This window comes from Nilaparvata lugens, chromosome 3, assembly GCF_014356525.2.
Source record: "Nilaparvata lugens isolate BPH chromosome 3, ASM1435652v1, whole genome shotgun sequence".
Classification (NCBI taxonomy): domain Eukaryota; kingdom Metazoa; phylum Arthropoda; class Insecta; order Hemiptera; family Delphacidae; genus Nilaparvata; species Nilaparvata lugens.
Genome location: NC_052506.1, coordinates 5,976,910 through 5,999,920, shown reverse-complemented (window position 1 = coordinate 5,999,920; position 23,011 = coordinate 5,976,910). Strand labels below are relative to the sequence as shown.

Genomic DNA, 23,011 nt, shown 5'->3' with positions numbered 1-23,011 from the left:
TACAATGATAATAAACATAGCAACAGCTGTTGAAAAGTGAAATGCGCGTGTTCGTGGCGATTGAGTCTGTACGCAATTATAGATATTCAATTCTATGACTTGTGAGCTCCAACAATTAATTTTAAAAAGAGGACCTTAATTTAATATTTAGGATCTTATATTGTAAGATACTAGTCATCCAATATACAACTTGATTTAAATTAAAGAGCGGAATATTGGAGTGTATAGCAATCTGTTATGAGCATACCTAAATCAATTTTCATTATTGAGTTATTACTAATACAATGGTTAGCAGCCGTAACAAAACGGTTGTGTTATCTTATCACTCTGATTAGGAGAGTGAAAAGTGCTTTTAGTGCAGGACCTTTTGCTTTCCTTTGGCTCGGAACCATCTACCTACCTAAAGCTGTGTTCTTAAAGGCTTTTCGGTACACTTTTTTTTTTAATTTAAATTGGATAATCTTTTAAAAATAATTGTTGAGATCATTATAAGAGTGAGAAAAAGTGGCAACTGAAATTCTTAAGTGGTCTAATGAGCAAGTTATGGGTTGTTGAAGTGCTAACTCCGTTTTCTTTCCAGATCATAAACGGCTTCGAATTTTTCATTGGAGTTTTTTTAATACATTCAATTTATCATTGGTTTTGTTCTAAAATTCGTTTTTCGCGATTTATGCCAAAATAAACAAGTTATCGAATTTACATAAAATGTTACTTTTTTATTCATGAACGATATGGGGAATAAAATGTTTTAGCTTGGAAAGATACGTTTTTTGAATTTTTAAGAGAAGTTCTGTTAATATAATCGAAATCGTTTATGATCTGGAAAGAAAACGGAGTTAGCACTTCAACAACCCATAACTCGCTTATTAGAACACTTAAAAATTTCAGTAGCCACTTTTTCTCACTCTTATAAAGATCTCAACAATTATATTGAAAAAGATTATCCAGTTTGAAGTAAAAAACGTACTGAACAGCCTTAATCTTGCATAACACTCCTTCTATTACTATTTTTGTATATTATTATTTTCTAAAACTCCCCCTATTACTATTTTCACTTCCTCTTCTACTATTTACTTAGTACTATTTATGTGGGTATCATTACTCATTACGCATTAAGTCTAAGCCTCAATTTGTGTGTGCAAAATCATCAGCAAATTTATAATAACTGTGTATATTAGCGCATCATAAGAATTTTTATTATAAACATTCCGTAAATAACTTAATGGCTTTTATCGACAGTTTCCTTGAAATTATCTATACAGCTTTGAAAACTTTTATTATTATTTATGGTTCGAATAACTCAAATGATGCAGTATTATTAATAGTATCTTATTGTGTAACAGCTTAATTTAATAACTTGTTATTGTTTGGATATCTTCTATAACTCACAACATGTCCATTACAAACAGGAAGAATAGGAATCCAGCCCTTAACAGTTGATTGAAGCTTGAAACTAACCAATATGACAATATTTTGATGGTTTGAACTAGAAATATTCAAGAAAGTTTTAAACTAACCTATTTTACTGTATTTAGATGACTTAGATTCGAAATGTTATGAAAATATGATTGAGCAGAACAAGAACTTTTCAATGGTTTTGCATTTTTTTTTTTAATCTACTCCTACATTTGGGAACCATTGTGAATTGATAACTTTTATTATTATTATTTGTGGTTCGAATAACTCAAATGATGCAGTATTATTAATAGTATTTATTGTGTATCAGCTTAATTTAATAACTTCTCATTGTTTGGATCCCTCCTATATCTCACAACATGTTCAGTACAAACAGGAAGAACAGGAATCCAGCCCTTAACATATTTCTGACTTTTGACAATGAAGAAACAGTCTAGAAGCTCTAACAATCATTTTATGTATTTTGATTAATGTACAGTTTAAATGAAGTATATTTACTAGAATTGTCTAATAAATGTTGTTATGTGTTTATTTGCAGAAGATGTGTCTACAGAAGAGCCGACCATGAGTCCAAATGTGGTGGCCATCTTGAAGAGTGCCAAATCCACAGTGACCAAAAGTGGGGAGAGCTCTTCATCCATTCTGAAAACACCCGACCAACAAGATGGACACAAAACAGTCACATTTGCTCAGCCATTGACCTCAGCCATATCCGAGTTTCCCTCTTCACTGTCAACCACAGCCAACCAAGTGTCACCGTTCACACTGCCGTCATCTTTGTCAAGTGCATCATTGCAGGGTGCAATTGCAGCAGAACCACCCAAGCCTGCTCCACCTGCATTCTCGCTGCTCAAACAAGAGGATAAAAGTCAGGCCAATACGCCACTGTTTGGCAGCACTGGTTTCAGTGGAAATGCCACCAATGATGACACTAAAGCTGCACCCAAACTGGAAGGTAGCAGTCTGTTTGGAGTGAACACTGCCGAGAAATGCAGCACATCTGTTGCTAGTGCAGTGGTGTCATCTGCAGCAACAAGCCAACCATTGATGTCATTTGGTGGTTCCACTGCTGCAAAACCGACTGAGTCTCCGGCAACATCATTCTCAGGAGGAAAACCAGCTGAACCCTCAACAACACCTCTATTTGGAGCTAAACCAGCTGAATCGCCTGCAACAACATCACTATTTGGAGCTAAACCAGCTGAATCGCCTGCAGCAACATCTTTATTTGCAGCAAAACCAGCTGAATCGACTGCAGGAACATCTTTATTTGGGCCAAAACCAGTTGAATCACCAGCTGCAACATCTTTATTTGGAGCGAAACCAACTGAATCACCAGCCGGAACATCTTTATTTGGAGCAAAACCCACTGAATCTCCAGCTGCAAGTATGTTTGGATCAAAACCAGCTGAATCACCAGCCGCAACATCTGTATTTGGAGCAAAACCAGCTGAATCACCAGCTGCAACATCTTTATTTGGAGCGAAACCAACTGAATCACCAGTCGGAACATCTTTATTTGGAGCAAAACCCACTGAATCTCCAGCTGCAAGTATGTTTGGATCAAAACCAGCTGACTCTTCAGCTGCAACATCTTTATTTGGAGCAAAACCAGCTGATTCTCCAGCAGCAAGTATTTTTGGAGCAAAACCAGCTGAATCTGTACCATCAACATCATCCAGCACAAATGTCATGTTCAGTGCTGGAAACGCGGCCACATCAACAGCATCACCAATGTTTAACACTCTTGCCAAATCAACTGAAAATGCATCATCCAATGGTGCTGGCTCAGCCACTAGCAAGGCCGTTACATCACCACCTGCATTTGGTGCCAATGTTTTTGGAGGCTCCAGCAATGCTACAAGTACAGCACCTACAGTGTTTGGAGGTTCCACTAGTGTATCAAGTTCAGCACCTATAGTATTTGGAAGCTCCAATAATGCAACAAGCTCAGCACCTAATGTGTTTGGAAACTCCAGTAATGCAGGAGGGTCATTGTTTTCAGGCAATAGCACATCAGCTAGAGCACAAGTGTTTGGAGCAGCTTCTGCATCAACAGGCAGTAGTAGTGGTACACCTACCACAACAACTACCACCAACTTGTTTGGAGCCAAAACTACCAGTGAAGGTGATAAAGCAGCATCAGCTGGCGGCTCTCTGTTCAGTGCTTCATCACCATCCGTTTTTGGCACAACAGCCAATAGTGGGTCATCAGCGTTTGGAGGAACAGCATCAAAACCACAGCAGAACAGTGGGTTTGGGATGTTTGGTGGTGCAAGTGATGTGCCCAAAACTAATGCGTTCTCATCAGGCACAAGTGCTGCTCCAATGTTTGGGTCTGCAGCTGGCAGTACTCCTTCATCTGCAGCTGGGGCAAGTTTTGGTGCAACATCTTCAACGAGTTTTGGTGCAACAGCAGCAAGTGTTGCAACAGTTGCAACCAGTTTTGGTGCAGCAGCAGCAACTAGTAGCAACGCTTTTGGCCAAACAACCAGTTCACCAGCTTTTGGTGGATTCAGTTCGGGAGGTGCGTTTGGAAGCAGTAAGCCTTCAGCTCCAACCGCCACTAGCCAGGCCTCGTCACCGATGTTCTCATTTGGCAGTCAGACACCTGCTGCGTCAACTGCTCCACTCTTCAATGGTGCCGGTGCCGCTCAGACATCGACCACCAACGGTGGCTTTGGAGGGTTCTCAAGCGAGGACAAAACAAAGACTGTAGGTGGGTTTGGCAGTGCATTCCAACCAGCCGCTTCCACCTCAGCGGCTCCTGCCTTCTCATTCGGATCCAGCGGTGCAAGTGGATCGGGCGCGTTTGCCTTTAACAACAACAGTTCTGCTCAGTCAACAACAGAGAACGCAACATCAGCATTTTCGTTTCCCAAACCATCTACAGAACCTAGCAAGCCGTTTGCGTTTGGCGGTGCCAGCAGCAGTGGCGCCACCAATCAGCAGTCAGCGTTTGCGTTCAATGGCGGCGCTGTTGCCAGTTCAGCCAGTGTTGCCAGTTCAGCCAGTGTTGCCAGTTCTCCCTCGGCCGGATTCCAGTTTGGCGCCGCCTCGTCTGCTGCCCCGGCTCAGCCACAAGTTCCCGGTGAGTTACAAAAGTATTCTTTAGCTATGCAACAACATGAAGAGTGGTGGAGAGAGGATGAAGCTGAATATTATGAATTCTGGGGAGAAGATAAAGCTGAATTTGAAGACGTGTCAATTGTTAGCTATTCATTCTCGCTCAGCAGCATACAAAAACAAAGTAATTGATATCAATTTTGATAATATGAATATTGTGATAAAACAAAATGAAAAGTAAACTCATATTTTGAGCTTTTGGAGAATAAACGTTGATTTAGTTTCATCTTCTTTCCAATGATTTCCAAACTTGAATGAAAAAGACTAAGAAATAGTCAAAAAACCACTGATTTATTGATAATTAGAAAAACCGGTTTCGGTTATTACACCATTGTCAATCTCTGATAAACCTGATACACAATAAGATTTCCAAACTTCGCCACGTCAACAAAAATGAACAAGTCATTATACTCTATTCTATTTTATCATTGATGTTGTTTAAGCATAGAGCATTTCATTTTTTTTTCAATTCATTTCATTTTTCATCCCACTGAGATTTTCATTACAGTGAGATTCTCGTTATAAAGTAAGAACCAGTTGCTATCCTTGTCTGTCATTACTCATTATTATCACCTGTTAGTTGCAGTGAGGTTCACGTTTCAATGCCAGTATTTAATTAACACTGGTTTACTATCCTTGTCTGTCATCAGACAAAACAGATAGTTCTATCCTTCCTAGCTCCATACCGTTGACAAATTATTTTAGACTATAGAGAAATACAACGAACGGCCAAAATATTTGATCTCAGTTATGAAAATGTATTTCTAAACTATGGAAAAGTATTTTTCTTGAATAAAATAAAATTGTTTATCATTATTAACAAGAATCAACAATAATTGATTGCCTATCTGATTTATTCCGGTCCGGGCTGCCTTTAATCTTGAGGCATGTCTCTACTATAGAAGGCGGTGGAAATATGACACTTGGCTACTCTGTGTCCTATAATTTTCACTGACTTTATAAAGTGAATCTAACTATAGAAATCCACCAGTCTACTGATATAAATTGAAAATTTATATCAGTCTAAATATTAAGTCTAATATCAGTCTTATATAGTCTTATAGATATTATAAGATAGTCTCTAGATATAAGTCTAGTCTCTAGATAGTCTCTATAATATAAGTCTTATTTTAGTCTAAATTTTTAAAATTTAGAGATGCACCAGTCTGTCTACTGATATAAATTGAAAAACAATCATTATAGGGAATTTTTTTGAGTAAATGTAGGCCTCGTATAGTCCTTCCTTAATTACCGTCAAGACTTTTCAAAATAACTATCAATAATTAGTAGGCTATTACTTGATGCATTAATTTAATTAAAGGAGAGCCGTCTTCTATCAGTTATGTTAGGGAGGCAAGTAGCTTTTTTGTAGCGTGGCGGGTTAGTACTATAGTGAGGTCCACGTTATAATGGCAGTGTTTGATTAGCAATGGTATTGCTTGTCTATTATTCAACACAGCGGATAGTGCTATCTCTTTCTCGCTTTGCTCTGTTACCAGATCGTCTTATAACAATGTAGAATTAATAATTATTCAACAAAATATTCAATCTTCATCATAAAAATTCATTATGAAATTATTGAAAAATATAATTTCTTGCTTAATAAAATATGTTTGTTTTTTCCAAACGAGTATGAACAGTTAATATTACATCAATAAACCTGTATCAGCTACCGTCTATAGAAGGCATTGACAAGACAGATGATCGGCAACGTTGTTCTCCTATCTTCTTCCACTGCCATTATCACGCGGACCTCACTATAGAGGATCACTTGATCTGCTCCGACACTCATTTGGATAGTTTGATTCCATTTTATCAATGTATTTATTCATACAAGCACAATGGTTATGAGAGAATGTTCATGCTCAACCAGAAGCTGACTCGCTCTCTGGAATGAAAACATCTGAAGATCTTTGTTGCAACGTTACGAAGTTCCAAATTGAAGTAGCGCGGTATCATAGCCATCTCTATATGTATTGGAGGTGGCTTTGGCGGAATGCATTGGGTAGGCCTTCTGAATAATGTACGCTAAAAGCTGCAATGTACAAGCTATTCAATTCAAGAAGGTGATTCAGCTGCTCGCAGCTGATATTCTTAAAGGAGGCCGTTTTGCAAGCACTGCCTTTGTAGAATTGTCACATTAAATAAGAATGCATATTGCCGATTGTAAAAAAAGCCTGTTCAATTTTAATCTTGATTAAATTCCACGAGAACCAATCAGAGTAACCTCATTTTCGAAAAAATCCTCTTTTGATTGGCTATCGTGGCGTATAATCACGGTTAAGATTAACAGCCTTGAATTTTAATTGTTATTAATTACACGAGAACCAATTTTTCTTTTTCGAAAAGAAGCCTTCTCAGATTGGCTTAAGCCTTCTCATTTATTCCTCAAGTTGATTGTAAATGATGAATCAATGAATGAATTTAATCATGATCAAAACTAAACTGGCTTTTGTGCAACCGGGCCTTAGTCTTTCATTCTGTGGTAGAATTAAATTTTTTGGAAGGCACAAGTTCACACAATCTGGCAACGCTGCTTTTTCCTCGGCAGTTTACGTCTGAACTCCTATTTTTCTTAATGACAAATGTCCTGCAGTTTTCTGTATTATTTTGAATTTCCTACACTTTTCTCGATGATGCTCTATAGTTTCTTATGTATTTATAATAGAATTATTTATTTATTTAATAATGTGTGATATATTTTTAGGTGCTTTTGTATTCGGTGGCGCGAGTACATCCAACTCAGGTTTCGGAATGAATCCACCGGCTTTCACTCTGGGTAAGTTTCAAAATACACTCTGGGTAGGAGTTTTCATCTCTTAATAATATTTGTTACAGATGGAAATTACTGAGATATTGCAATAATTATTCAAATGCTAATGAATTAATAATTATTATTAAACGAAAATCCAAATTAAATGCTGTAATTCACCCCGAAGACTTCTGCTACTGCAAATATTGACAACAGTGTAAACAGCTAAATAGAAATTCGATGAGCGCTAGTATTCAAAAATTATTCGTCAGCCCGGGAATCGATTCAATATCTCAGTAATTTCCATCTGTAGTCTGGCTGGCCGCTATGGCTCCGTATAAAATGAGCGCTTCTATCCAGAGATTGTCAGTTTGGTGTAAGGGTTAGCATTCCTGACCGGCAATTAGGAGGTACTGGTTCGATTCCCGGGCTGACAAATAATTTTTGAATAGTAGCGCTCATCAAATTTCCATCTAGCTGTTTACCCCGTTGTCAATATTTGCAGTAGCAGAAGTCTTCGGGGTGAATTACAGCATTTAATTTGGATTTTCGTTTAATAATAATAATACTTTTTGTTACATTGCAATTTCAGTTGTGAATCATAAATGTGAAATGAAATTTCAACTGAAAAAGTATTGTCTGTTAGCACCAGTGCGCATGTTTCTATTCAACCAATAAAATTTTGAGTGCTATATTTCTGCCACAACTGTTAGAATTAGTTGAACGTCACTCTATCTGAGTTGTGGATTTACTGTAAAGGTGGCGTTTTTGTTTATGTGACCAGGAAAGAATACCATTAATTCTTATTGAATTGTTCACACTGTGGCAGGCTGCTAATGTGTGAGCCCTAGCATAATGCTTTGTCCACATGTTGGCCCAGCCATGTATGTGGTGCCCACATAGGCCAATTAACTCGACGAATTTATTTTTTCAACTTTGAGCGCTTATAAAAAGTTCAAAATCATCAAACAAAGGAACAAATTATATGAATCTTATTGGGAAATTCTTACTCTTTCCAACCACATCCTTAGAATTAGATTTTGACTTATAGTTTTCTAGTTGGTGACTTTCAAATTCCGGGTGATTAAAAAAGGACTTTACAACTTTGAAAGTTCATATAAATCTTATCAAACAAGGTACAGAGCTGGTTTTGGTTTTGTTTTAAAGGAAAACACTCTAAGTTTTTACTCGCGTAGTCCGCTAGTGCCTGGTCGCGCCGCACAAGCGCTAGCGTCAGTTACGTCAAAGATGGCTGCCTCTACTGTACCCGAGCGTGCTAGCTGTGTGCTTTGGTTTGAAAAAAGGCATAGTGTACCTTGATATGTTGCAAAAATGTTTGATACCACAGATCGATAAGTATGACCGAGAACGAAATGTTTTCTTTATGCAAGATGGCGCACCACCACACTACACTATCTGACTTTATCTGGGATTTTCTTAATGACCGCTTTCCAAATCAGTGGATTGGCCGTAATGCGTCAATTGCATGGCCCCTCGTTCCCCAGACCCAACACCGCTGGATTTTTTCTTGTGGAGTTTCATAAAAGATATGGTGTATGTACCTCCTTTGCTAGCCACTCTACCTGAACTTAGAGCAAGGATTTGCGCTGCTGTTGAGCAAGTTACACCTGAAATGCTAGTGCGAGTCTGGAAAGAAATCGACTATCGATGGGATGTCTGCAGGATAACCAACGGAAGTCACATAGAACATTTTTAGTTTAAGGTAAAAAAACTTGAAGTGTTTTCCTTTAAAACAACACCAAAACCAGCTCTGTACCTTGTTTAATAAGATTTATATGGATTTTCAAAGTTGTAAAGTCCTTTATGAATCACTCGGTATATCGAAAAATCGATAGATCTCGAAAACCAAAGTCGTTATGAGAAAATGTTACTATAGTGAGGTCCACGTTATAATGGCAGTGTACGATTGACAATTTCTCAATTCTTTTTATTTGCCATCAATACAATTTACAATAAATTATTCAAGAAATTCATAGAAATAAAAATAAAACATAGCTTACAATCAAAACAAAAATTATAAATTAAATATATTTAAATCAAAATCTATTCATTAAGGCAACAACCCAGCAAGGAAAATCCTGTCCGCTGGGCGTGAGCATCAGTTCAATATTATTATATCAAATATTATTTTATTATTATAAATAAAAATAAATATGACAAAATTTTAGAATCACGTAAGTAAACAAAAAAATAAGGTTGAATTAAAAAAAATGTATATTATAAAATATTATCGAGAGTAAAGAAAAATGTCTCAATTATCCATTTATTTATCTGTGCCCCATGTCTATCCTCATTTAAAAATTGCATACCATTTGGGATTAAATTAATTAATTTTGTGCTTAAATAATTTAATTGTCGACGTAATATTGTTAGGTTAGTGTGATTTATGTTGAATAAATTATGAAAATTCAACCTGAAATTATATGTGGCTAGATTATTCCTTATTGTAAATTTATCTTTATTTTTTCTTATGTAGTAGAGAATTTTTTTAATATATAGTTGGCGTATGGTCATTACCTTGAATTCATCAAATGTGTCCCTGCTTGGATGAATTCTTGGTCTATTCAGAATAGTCTTTATTATCATTTTTTGAATGACAAAAATCCTATTTATTATGTGATCATAAGTTCCCCCCCATACTCCTAACGCATATTGCAGAATTGACTGAACGTATCCATGATAAATTAGTTTTAACTCCTGTATATTTAATAATTTACGGATTTTGTAAAATATATAAGATATAAATTTTAGCCTTTTACAAATGAATTCTATATGCATGTCCCACTTGAGATGACAGTCTACCATAATCCCCAAATACTTGACCACTTTTTCCTGTTTTAGTTTCGGGCAAGCACATTCTCCCCACGTCTCCGATTCACAATTCGTGTGTATTTTAAGTACAATTTCCTCTGGTGGTTGTCCAATCACAGTGGGAGAAAAAGCAACATATTTAGTCATAGTAGTATTCATACTCAATGTATTCAGATCAAGCCACTTTTTAATATTTGACATAACTTTTTCTGCTTTTAAAGACGTTTGGGACCATGACTTATCTTTAATTATTAAGGCTGTGTCATCAGCAAAGGAAATTATTCTTGAATCTTCAATTTTTACTTTGAATATATCGTTCATATAGAGTAGGAATAGAATCGGTGATAAGACGGTACCTTGCGGCAATCCGAAATCATTCAGCTCTACAATATCTGATGTATAATGGTCATTCTCAGAAATCAGTTGTGATCGATCATTTAGGTAACTTTTGATTAATTCAAGTGAGAGACCTCTAATCCCGTAGCTCTTTAATTTATTGAGTAAGTTATTATGGGGAATAGTATCAAAGGCCTTAGCAAGGTCAATGAATATGGCAAGGCACTTATTTTTATCAGAGGACATACTATCAGATACTTCATTTGCAAAATTGGCCAGGGCATCCTCAGTATTTTTGTTGCTTTGGAACCCGTATTGATCTTTATCAATTATATCATGCTTATCAATAAAATCCATTAGTCTAATCTTTATAGTTTTCTCCATTATTTTAGCCAGGTTGCTAATCAAACTTTTGGGTCTATAGTTTTCAGGAAGTTTGCGGTTACCGGATTTAAATAGAGGCTTGACTCTGGCTATCTTGAAACATTTTGGAAATTTACCAGTTTGAAAGCATTTGTTTATAATATAGCATAAAGGGGTTTCGATCCAACCGGATATTCTTTTTATTAAAACATTATGGATTTGGTCCATCCCAGGACTTGCTGAATTCTTCAATGTTTTAATAATAATTCTTATTTCCTCCACTGTGACAGGTCTGAGGAATAGAGATTGACATATTGACTGTAAAGGGGCTTTGTATAATTCGTTAAGATTTAACAATACTGATTTGACAATAAGATTTGACAATACTCTTGCTGTCCTTTTCTATCATACAACAAAACAGATAACGCTGTCTCTCTCTAGTTTTGCAATGTTGTCAGTTTGCCAGAATATTTTATTTTTACTTTTGACTGTGACTGTACAAAATTAAACAAACAATTCTCAGCCGCCATTTTTCTTCATTCTATCAAAATACTTTGGTACACAAGTCGTATAATTGATTTAAAATGTATTTTTGAAACAATGAAATAATTTTTAGACATTACCGTATGAGAAACAATTTAAAATACCTGAAATGACATTTTTAAAGTTGATAGCTAACCATCCTAGACTTCATCCATGCTTTAGTTAGCCTACACGTATAGGTTAGACCTACTCGTACCGGTATAAATAGCATTGTAAGGATATTTCAGAATTATTTCTATTGAAATTACTCATTTTAAAGAGGATTCCTATTATTCTTAAAAGAAATTGGAATAGAATACCTACCAAATAACTTAATTACTGTTGTTTTGAAATTCAGATTGGTGTATCACAGCTTTTTAAATTAGCCGCCATTTCAGGTTTGTATGAAAATAAAAATTTGATCTCAGTTATAGAAGCAAATTTTTGAATCAAATTATAAAAAATATATATTATTTTCCTGATTAATTTGACATAAAATTGACTATTTTATCAAGGAAATGATAATAATTATCATTCGATCAAATTTAATGGGGTGAATTGAGTAACAGCTGTGTACAATCAGTGGCAAAATGGAGAGACTTGGCAACGTTTTTACTTTCCTTGCCCTATTACCATAGTAAGGAAAGTATTGCTTTCCGAAAAAAATTAAGGTAGGCTACCCCAATTCCTAAATTTCAATACGTTTCAAGGTCCCCTGAGTCCAAAAAAGTGTTTTTTGGGTATTGTTCTGTGTGTGTGTGTGTGTGTGTGTGTGTGTGTGTGTGTGTGTGTGTGTGTGTGTGTATGTTTGTGTGTATGAGTGTATGTGCGTCTGTGTACACGATATCTCATCTCACAATTAACGGAATGACTTGAAATTTGGAACTTAAGGTCATTTCACTATAAGGATCCGACACGAACAATTTCGATCAAATGCAATTCAAGATGGCGGCTAAAATGACGAAAATGTTGTCAAATACAGGGTTTTTCGTGATTTTCTCGGAAACGGCTCCAACGATTTTGATCAAATTCATACCTAAAATAGTCATCGATAAGCTCTATCAACTGCCACAAGTCTCATATCTGTAAAAATTTCAGGAGCTCCGCCCCATCAATGCAAAGTTCGATTTTAGATTCCCAATTATCAGGCTTCAGATACAATTGAAACAAAAAAATCAAGTGGAGTAGATTGAGCATGAAAATCTCTACAATTAATGTTCTGTAACATTTTCACCTAAAATTGAAAATAAGCTTTAAATTCGAGAAAATTTGATTATTCAATTGCTAATTATTGTTCTATTAAATTCTATTCTATTCTGATTCTATTAAATCATTCACTATGAAGAGATAGCAGACCTCATGTGTGTCTCCAGCGTTATTGCCCTGTCACCAGCTGGCTCAAATCTTTGAATAGTAGACTTGAGATGCGCGGGAACACTAGCGTCAGGTGATCAATTTTCAGAACGGCAAGGAAAGTTGTGTGAGTGCGCCACACCAGATTTTTCTCCTATCTTTCTTCACTGCCGTTATAACGTGGACCTCACTATAGTAATTTTTGTTGCAACTTTTATGTAAAATCTAGGGTCTTCGGCTGTTACACCTTTCCTGGGATACTCTGTATGTGAATGTGTATATTTATGTGAATGAATGTTGCAGGCGCGGGAGGTGGAGTGGGGAGCGTCGGCTCGCCGGCCGGGGGGGCTCGCTTCAGCATCGGCTCAGGCTCGACCAGTGCGCGCTCAAGGTCCGTGGCAAGAGCCAAGCGCACCAAATAGACTACATTCACCGCCGATCGTTCTTGTAAGTACAATAAATTAGGGTGTTTGTTCACATTGGATGCGTGTAAAAATTTAGTCATATCAAATCAAACTCTTTATTTACACATTGTTGTACAAAAAGTGAATTGTATCAAATAGTGTATCGTCAAAAATAAAATAAAACATAAAACATATATGCCATACAGTAGGCCACTACATCAATCATGTATAGTATGAGTAATTTCTTATATTATTGTAAGGTTCCATTATAAAAAAACTCGCCAACACTATAAAATGCCCCTTTTACCAAAAAAGAAATAGTTATTTGTATATCTAGAGTGAAAAGTTCGACTTTTTCTCCCTGTGGGAAAAGTTTGAAGCCCGAGGCGAAGCCGAGGGCAACAATTTTCCTGAGGGAGAAAAAGTATTTTTCGCTCGTGATGTACACAACATTTTTCCTCCATCTACATTTTTTTATAGAAACTGCAAATTAAATCATTCTAATAACTTACGTATTGGTGACAATGTTTCCTAACAACATAACCTAAAATCTAAAACCTAAAAACCGGTCGGCTGATTGGCACTGCCGATTGCGCTATCTATCGGTCAAAGTTGTAACAATTATATCAGCTGGGCAGGCTACCAAAAATGGCTGACTCCAGATCACGCGGTTCAGATTTGAATTGCAGATCAAAAATATTTGTTGGCTGGTATTTTGAATAGAATAAAATATTTTAAAAATTGTATAAATTTTTATCGTCTACTAATATTAAGAATATAATAATTTATTATCATACAAACATATATTTCATGAGTTGATCAAATTTCTTGTTGTGGTATTGAATTCAGTTGACTCAATGACATACACCTCTATTACGCTTTCTCATCTGAGCTTAGACCTTCTAACCTATTACAATGTAAGTTTCAAAATAGAGATGCTCCCCATGTTATTTAAATGGAGTCACTTTTACTCCCTAGGGAGTTTTTCTGTTTTTTACTACCGAGAGCGAAAAAGTGACACTTTAGTATTATGTTTGAGGGAGTAAAGTAAGTACTTTAGACAATAGGTGGAGGAAAAGTAAATTGTATCAAATAGTGTATCGTCAAAAATAAAATCGAAACATAAAACATATATAAAGCATATGCTATACAGTACATCAATCATGTATAGTAAGAGTAATTTATTATATTATTGTAAGGTTCCATTATTAAAAAACTCGTCAACACTATAAAATGCCCCTTTTACCAAAAAAGAAAAGATATCTTTTTTGAAATATCTGCGATTTCTACACTTGATTGCAGATGGCAGGTGATTATAGAGCTTGACTCCCATGTAACTGGGCTTCTTCTCAAAAAGCCTTAACCTATGTGAGACAACACACAAATTACCCTTGCCTCTAGTATTGTGTTGGTGAACCTGTGAATATGTATGGATGGGAACGGGAATCCTTCAATAAATAGAAAGAAAAATAAAAATCTTAGTACCCTTTTTGAATTATTTAATCACAACATGTCTCAACATTGATGCCATTTTCAATGGATATCACTTGAAAATGGCATCAATGTTGAAACATGTTGTGATTAAATAATTCAAAAAGGGTACTGAGATTTTTTTTTTATATTTATATTACAAGTAGTCCTATATAGAAAAGAGACCCTTCCATAAGTTAGAGACTGTTGTAGATATAAAACTATAACATTCAGGATAAATTATTGGTCATACTCATGGGTGTAAACCCCCATTGTGTGATACATATTTTTAAAGGCCTTTTCAAAACGAGAAAGATGACATCAACAAACATTTTCTATGATACTTTTATCCAACATGGCGGCTGATTGAACTTTATCAACTATTTCTTTAAAACCTGAAACTTCAATCAGCCGCCATTTTAGATAAAAGTGTAATAGAACATTTTTATTGATGTCATCTTTCTCGTTTTATAAAGGCCTTTAAAATGATGTACCACACAATAGGTGTTAACATTTAAAATATTTGAGTTACAACCCCTCATTTCCTTAATTAATTCTTTAACCCTTCTACTTCCAAGCGGGGTAATTGGTCTACCCCAATCCACATTTTGTTTATTTTTCTGTACATAATGTTGATGTATTTCATTAAAACGTTGAGTACTTGTTAAAAACATATCACTTTAGTTATTTTTTCTCATAAAATCATTCCATTTCTCTTTTTTTTTGAAATGATTAGCAGATTTATCCTTGGGGTAACCTTATTATCCCACTTGGTATCCCATGTCATGCAATTTTTTGGTATATTTCATCCATCATTGGAATACATAAGAAATTCTTTTTATGTTAAATTTTTATTTTTTTGCCAAACCTGATTCATAATGATCACTTTAAATCTAAACTTAAAAAAATTGCTTCTCTATAAACATAATTTAATTATTTGACATCATTTTCCCTACAACAGTATGATAGAATGCTCAATTTTGTTGTCCTGTCAGTTTTTGATTAGAAACATATTTTTTAACAAAATATTTTTTTTATTAATAGCTTTTGTAATGCATTTGATCAATGAATTAACAGGAAAAAATATAAAATGATTATATAAAACAGAAATCTTGTTGGGGTAACCCAGTTACCCCCACTTGGTATTTCGGGTATGTGAAAAACGTTGGTAGTAGAAGGGTTTCAAAAACTAAAACTTCAATCAGCTGATTGAAATTAATCAATTAATTCTTTAAAAACTAAAACTTCAATCAGCCGCCATTTTGGATAAAAGTATCATAGAACATTTTTATTGATGTCATCTTTCTTGTTTTGGGAAGGCCTTTAAAATGATGTATCACACAATGGGTGTTAACATTTAAAATATTTGAGTTACAACCCCTCATTTCCTTAAAAACTAAAACTTCAATCAGCCACCATTTTTGATACAAGTATCATAGAACATTTTTATTGATGCTATCTTTCTTGTTTTAAAAAGACCTTTAAAATCATGTACCACACAATGGGTGTTTACATTTAAAATATTCGAGTTACAACCCCTAAGTCAGCCCCTTATGAGGGATTGAAATTTAGTTGTGCGTCAAAAGGTAGAGTATTTGACCAATAACTTATCCTAAAAGTTACAGTATTATATTTACAACAGTCTCCAATTTATTGAAGGGTTCCCATATGTAAGGGACTCAATCTGTATGTGCATTTGCATTATTTTTCACTAGTATATTGAGGTCCACATTATAATGGCAGTGAAGAAAGATAGGAATACAACGTTGCTGATTCTCTTGAATTGACTCCATTTTGCCACTGAGTGTACACAGCTGTTACTCAATTCATCCACTACCTCCGTAAACGAAGCCGTAGTGCATTTGTGTGACGTCAGCACAGGTAGGGCTCCTACACCAATAAAAACACTAGCTGATATAGATCAGCTGAAATCAACGAACTTTTATTAGTGTAGGAGCCCTACCTGTGCTGACGTCACAAGAATGTACTTCAAAAAGTATTGGTAGGGCTCCTACACCAATAAAAACACTAGCTGATATAGATCAGCTGAAATCAACGAATTTTTTCTAGTGTAGGAGCCTACCTGTGCTGACGTCACACGAGTGCACTACGGCTTTGTTTACTGAGGTAGTGATTCATCCCATTAAATTTGATCTAATATTAGTTTCCATTTCCTTGATACAATAATCAATTCCATGTCAAATTGATTAAATTGATCAATAAAATATCTTTTTATATTATTTGATTCAAAACTTTGCTTTGATATCAATTTTTTTATTTTCATACAAACCTGAAATGGTGGCTAATTTAAAAAGCTGTGATACACCAATCTGAACTTCAAAACAAAAGAAATAATGTTGCTCCGTGGTTGAGCGGCCAGACAGTATACATAATATGAAAGGGAATGAGATATTTTTAATACTAATAAATGTCTCTCAAGGAGGTACCTTTATATCGTCCCCACATTTACAATATTACAACTTTCCTAATAATTAATTATAAGAAAACGGGTCAACTGACAGAAAAATGAAATATGCAGTAGGCAATTTAACCGATGAATCGTCTCACAGACTATAGTGAGACGGAAAATTATTCAAAATAAGATGGGTTTGTTGGTGACAATGACAGGAGGTTGCTAATGATGTATTTCATGAAAAGTGGATTCAATGTTATGGCTTGTTATGCCTACGCAGAATGTTAATGCTCACAAGTCGGTTTCCGATCTCATTCTAAAAGGAAAACAAAAGCTAACTAAGCTGTGATGCCTCCGCCCGGCTCCGTAGGTCTAGAAACTATTCATCTATGAAACAGGGAAATTTCGTGTTGAAAAGGGAAGAAATTGTGCAATCAAGTGAGAAGTTTTCTTCAATTGATTTGGAGCGACTCAGACGTCACAAGGTTGCCGCTGACAATAGATCGATAGCATTCCTTCAACGATACCATTAATTCAATACAGCACATAATAGAGCGACACAATTTCTATTCTGAAAAATGAGAGCCAATTTTTTACTTATATTTATTGTGGGCACGATTTACTATCAACTTATCGTAAATCCAAGGATCTTTCATTTTGAGAAGAATAAAAATTGCTGTATCTTCAAAGATAACGGCGCTAGATGCGAAAAAATAACTTTCTGGTTGGAGGTTGGTCTGCGGTTTTTTAAATTACAAAAAAACCGGAGGTCTTATCAAAATACGTTACACATACATTTCTGCGCCTTGTTTCAAAGAACTTGTATACCAAATTTCATCCAAATCGGACAATAACTGCGACTGTAACTGCGGTACAAACAAACAGACAAAAGCCGATCGAGTCGAAACTAAGACCTCAGCTTCGCTTCGGTCAATAATTAATTAGCATCTGAGCCATTATAATTTTCAGCAACTCAGTATAATCTCATATTTATTAAAATGTATGTTTCAGGTGCTGGTCCTTCTGAAGCAAGCCATCTCGTGAAAGTTAATGATTAATTCAAACGATGAACTGCAGTTTCGATAAGTGTACATACTCTATAAATTTAATGTAATAATCATTAGTCATTTATATTTCTTGAATGCTGATCAGGGGGGAACCAAATTAGGTAAACATGTTATTTTTTCCTATTATTGTTGTGAATATTTTGGGTAGTATATTTATTTGACAAGGGATGTGAAAATTCGCAAATATTATTTATCATCGGTACAAAATTCAGATTAATAGTTTTGTAATAGTAATATCTTGTCTTCAAAACACTTTATTTTCCTTGATTCTCCACTTCTTTTTCTACTTCTTCATCCTCTTAGATTTTTTTTTCATTTTTCTTGTATTCGTTTGGTTTTTTTAATTGCTGTTACTGTACACGCTTTGGTTAGTTTATCTGGGAACATTCTGTGTATATATACTTAGGTATAAGTAGTAGTAGTGGTATAAGAAGTGGAGTGGTTGGAAATTATATAGTTTTTGTAGGCAATGCTATGATTATTGTTTAATTGATATTTAAATGCTAGTTAATAATTATTTAGTTATAATCAATATTATTAACAATAACGTTTGAGCCAAGCCTCACAGTTTTAAATTAAAATAATATACTCATTTTCATTGATTCTGGTGAAAATGAGAGATAAATTTACACTTGAATTTTATTGTTTATATTATTTTTGTGAACAGACTATTTTTTAATATTAGTTGAAAACTAGAGTTTATAGAGACAGACTGGTCTCTTTTAGCAGACATCTTGAAAAGATTTATTGTAAAAATATCATGGTGTTAATCTCGTTTAATTTTGATTCAGAGATGACCTGTGTTTTAAAAATGACAATCAAGCAAAATTAATTATTATTCAAGCTGATATAACTCAGTACCTAATTGGATGGAAATATTCAAAATACGAGAGGCTTTGGCTCTTTCTAAAAAATATTTTAAGGTTATGTGAGATTGATTGCTTCCATCGTGAATAATTTGTTATTAAAATTTAGTTTTTGTGTTTTATTTTGTTTTTTTTTTCATTATCAATCTTTTTTTCATATAATGTTATCAGTCAACATAGGAGAATTATTATTAAACAATTTTCAAAGTATGATTTTTTTTCTAAAGTAGTAAATTTTTGTATTTTTTCCGTGTATTTGGATCCATACAATAATTGGTAGTCCCAGCTGGAATATAGATATGTGGCTCATTGACAGCTAAAATATACAGGGTGGGTAAAAAGTCCGAGAACGGCTTAATATCTCATACACAAAAATAATTTGACGATGGGTGTGATTGGAGATCCTACTCAAATTGAAAAAAACTACTTTATAATGACTTGAAAAATCTGGCCCGCCATCTTGGATCCGCCATATTGAATGCAACTTCATTCTTTTAAATAGGAAGTTGGTCGTGCGATACATGATTTCGATAAGGAATTTGAGGAAAAAATTAATGGTGGAAACCGCATATCGATATCTCAAACCGTTTCGGAAATATTCACATTATTAATCAATACTATTCTAAGCAGAAAAGAGAGAAAAAAGTCTGAGAACGGCTTAGTATCTCATAAAAAGAAGTGATTCCAAGGTGGGTGAGATTAGTGATGTTACTCGAATTGAAACTACTACACTTTACTATGACTTTAAAAATCAGGTCCGCCATCTTGGATCCGCCATTTTGAATGCAACTTTATTTTTTTAAATAGGAAGGTAGTCATGCGATACATGAGTTCGATACGGAATTTCAAGAAAAAATGAATGGCGAAAACCGCACATCGATATCGCAAACCGTTCAGAAGATATTCACATTATCAATCAGTACCATGCAAATCGGAAATGAAATTCATGAGTGGTATTGATCAATAATTTTAATATCTTCTAAACGGTTTGAGATATCGATGTGCGGTTTTCGCCTTTCATTTTTTCTTGAAATTCCGTATCGAAATCATGTGATCACCTTCCTACTTAAAAAAATGAAGTTGCATTCAAATTGGCAGATCCAAGATGGCGGACCTGATTTTTAAAGTCATAGTAAAGTAGTATTTTCAATTTGAGTAGGATCCCCAATCACACTCACCGTCAATTACCTTTGTGTATGAGATATTAAGCCGTTCTCGGACTTTTCACCCACTCAGTATATTAATTATATACAATATCTGGCGAGGAGGTTAAACTCCTGTAAGAAACTTCGAACTATACGAATAAAAATGAAAAAAATCTTTGTTAGTTGGAGTCAGGACTTATAGGCTCTCTCTACCACACAACCTACAATATTATTGGATTGTGGTGATTATGTTATAATGAGATTCACTTTAAAATGTCATCTTGTGAATCTTACTATAGAACTACGATATAACGGGAGAAAACTGTTAATCTTATATGAGTAGTTTTAATAAACCACTTGTTCTGTATTATAAAAGTGAGTTACTAACTGGAGGGCCGCCATCAAAGAGAGAAATGACCGATTTCTGAACAAGATTAGTTTTATTTTCTGGATATCACAGTGAAGTTGTGTGTTCTAGTGTTAAGCAGTAAATATCTCAAGAACCTCAAAGATTTTTCATATTTTTTACTCTCAAAATACGTTGTAGTATCAAATTTATGAACAGTTCATAGGAGAATGACATTTTTGTTAAAAACTAGGGATCAACATTGTATTATTTTATTGGAAGTGGCAGTTTATTGTGAGATGACATTCTTGTTGAAAACTAGGAATCAAAGCATTGCGGTTATTTTATCATAATACATTTCATTAAATTTTCAAAAACACAAAATTTATTGGAAGAAGCAGTTTATTGGGAGATGACATTCTTGTTGAAAACTAAGGATCAAAACATAGCGGTTTATTTTATCATAATACATTTCATTAAATTTTCAAAAACACCAAAATCTTTCAATTTCCACAATACACTGTAAAGTAACTCAGGAGAAAATCTTGCGGAACCCTTTTTAAACTTCACTTTCACTACCATTGATTACTAGTAAATCAACTATTGAGAAAATATCTGATATTCTACAAATATCAGATTCTAAATCTATGTTGTCGCTGTTTCTAAATCTATGTAGCAAGGACACGAAAGATGTATAAAATTGATCTGAAGGAGGATCTGAAAAGTCCAAATTTATTAGTTGAAAATTTCAATATTACAATACAAGAAATATCAATTTTAGTAATTTATCATCGTGAATTTACCAGGTTCTCATTTAACTTGAGTGTCTCATTTCCCAATTATTTTTTTGTTAACTCATTTTTTTTGAATAGCTTTGAATTCATGTACACAAAATAATATCATGAATATATTATTGTGTTCATATTTTTTTTATGTAATTACGATGGAAGCATATTATAGTATAGTAATGTTTGTGGTGAATATGTGATAAATTATGTTTATGTAGCGCTTTGTTGAGTATCATGGTTGCGCGATTTTTTTTACAATTTATTATTAGGCTATTTTAGCAATTCAAAAGTTTGAAAACTTTGAAAAAATTCTCGTAGACAGAATTTGAAATATACAAATACATTTTATAAATGTTATATCAGGGAACATTTCCCGGCGTCAATAATAATTATTAATTGTTGATATTTGAGAACTTTGTAAGATTATTATTTTTATTGGAAAAAATGATGATTTCAGATTTTATTGAAAGAAATTCTACACAATTGAAAGCCGTTGGAACTGGGTTTTAAGCAGAAAGGCTGTTTCTAAATCTATGTAGCAAGGACACGAAAGATGTATAAAATTGATCTGAAGGAGGATCTGAAAAGTCCAAATTCATTAGTTAACTATTTCAATACAATAAATATCAATTTTAATCATTTATCAGACATAATCTCTCTTGAAACCTGATTCAAAAATACTCATACAAATTTTTAAATTATATTTCTTCGTTCTCGGTGCTGCAAAGTATCGAAAAATTCCACATCATTCAAGATAAACAAACTTCAAACTCATTTATTTCCTTTTCAATAATAGCCTACTATCATGTTTATCAGATTTGAATAATAAATTGAAAAAATATTGTTCGTCACTGCTATTTTGTTACTACAATGTGTAAATAGTCTGCGAATCAAGTTAACATTTTTACATAACCTCTAGACTGTTTATTCCAAATTAGGGTTTTAGAACAGTTTTGGGCGAATGCCTGTTGTTTTTACCTGGATCGTATTTGTATATGAATGAATGAATAAATGATCTACTGATTAGGCATAATGTATTTCTAAATTTTCTCTAGTTGATGTTGAGTTATTTTTTATAATAGGCCCATTATCACAAGACCTGATATAAATTTAGCTCAGGTGCAAAGTCAAAAAATTCTTTTCAATATGCAGTGTAAATAAAAAACATATTTAAATCAATAAACATATTGAAATCAATCTACACTCTTACTTTTACTTTCTTAATTTGAAAATAAAGCTCCCCTGTTTCAATTTTCAAAGAGTCGACTGTCCCAATAATATGTGTTTCCTTAGAAAAACCAGAAACAGTCTACCTGTACCAACCCGGGTTCTAAAATAGGCTGTACCATTTCAAAACGTTAACGTGAATTGGCAATTTGTATTAAAAAATTGTCAAATTTCTAGAGAAATCAATTGTTACTCACAATCAACACATAAACATAATAGTACCGAAAGTATAGAGCTCGAAACACATAGAACCCGCGCCACCTCTCTCTAAGGTGCCTACATACAGACTTATGCGCCACCAACACGCGCATTTCGCTTATTATATCTGTTGTTATCTTACTGTTTCTGTACAAAGCTCTGTCATAGAGAAACAATAGCATAAGTAGATATCCCATGGCATAGGGCGTTTATGTCGCAACTTTTACTGTTATCTCAAGCTGATAGCCCACATAGTTCTTTCCCGTGAAGCTTTATGATGCTGGTAGTCTCTCATATTGTGCCGTTCATACACTCTGACCCGGTCAAAACAGTAAAAATCAACAATAATCGACAGTAATCGGCTTGGGATAACAGTAAAAGCTGCGA

At 34.3% G+C, this 23,011-nt stretch overlaps 1 protein-coding gene across 1 annotated transcript in view; it reads left to right on the top strand.

The window, feature by feature from the left end:
- LOC111045878 (mucin-19) overlaps positions 1 to 19,275 on the top strand; it is a 47,773-nt gene extending 28,498 nt beyond the window's left edge. Inside the window, exons 8-11 of the mRNA XM_039422695.1 lie at positions 1,955 to 4,507; positions 7,250 to 7,321; positions 13,004 to 13,147; positions 17,999 to 19,275. Coding sequence (XP_039278629.1) covers positions 1,955 to 4,507; positions 7,250 to 7,321; positions 13,004 to 13,122 — 2,744 coding nt within the window. The 3' untranslated portion in view covers positions 13,123 to 13,147; positions 17,999 to 19,275. The remainder of the gene's footprint in view (positions 1 to 1,954; positions 4,508 to 7,249; positions 7,322 to 13,003; positions 13,148 to 17,998) is intronic.
- The last annotated feature ends 3,736 nt before the right edge of the window (positions 19,276 to 23,011 follow it).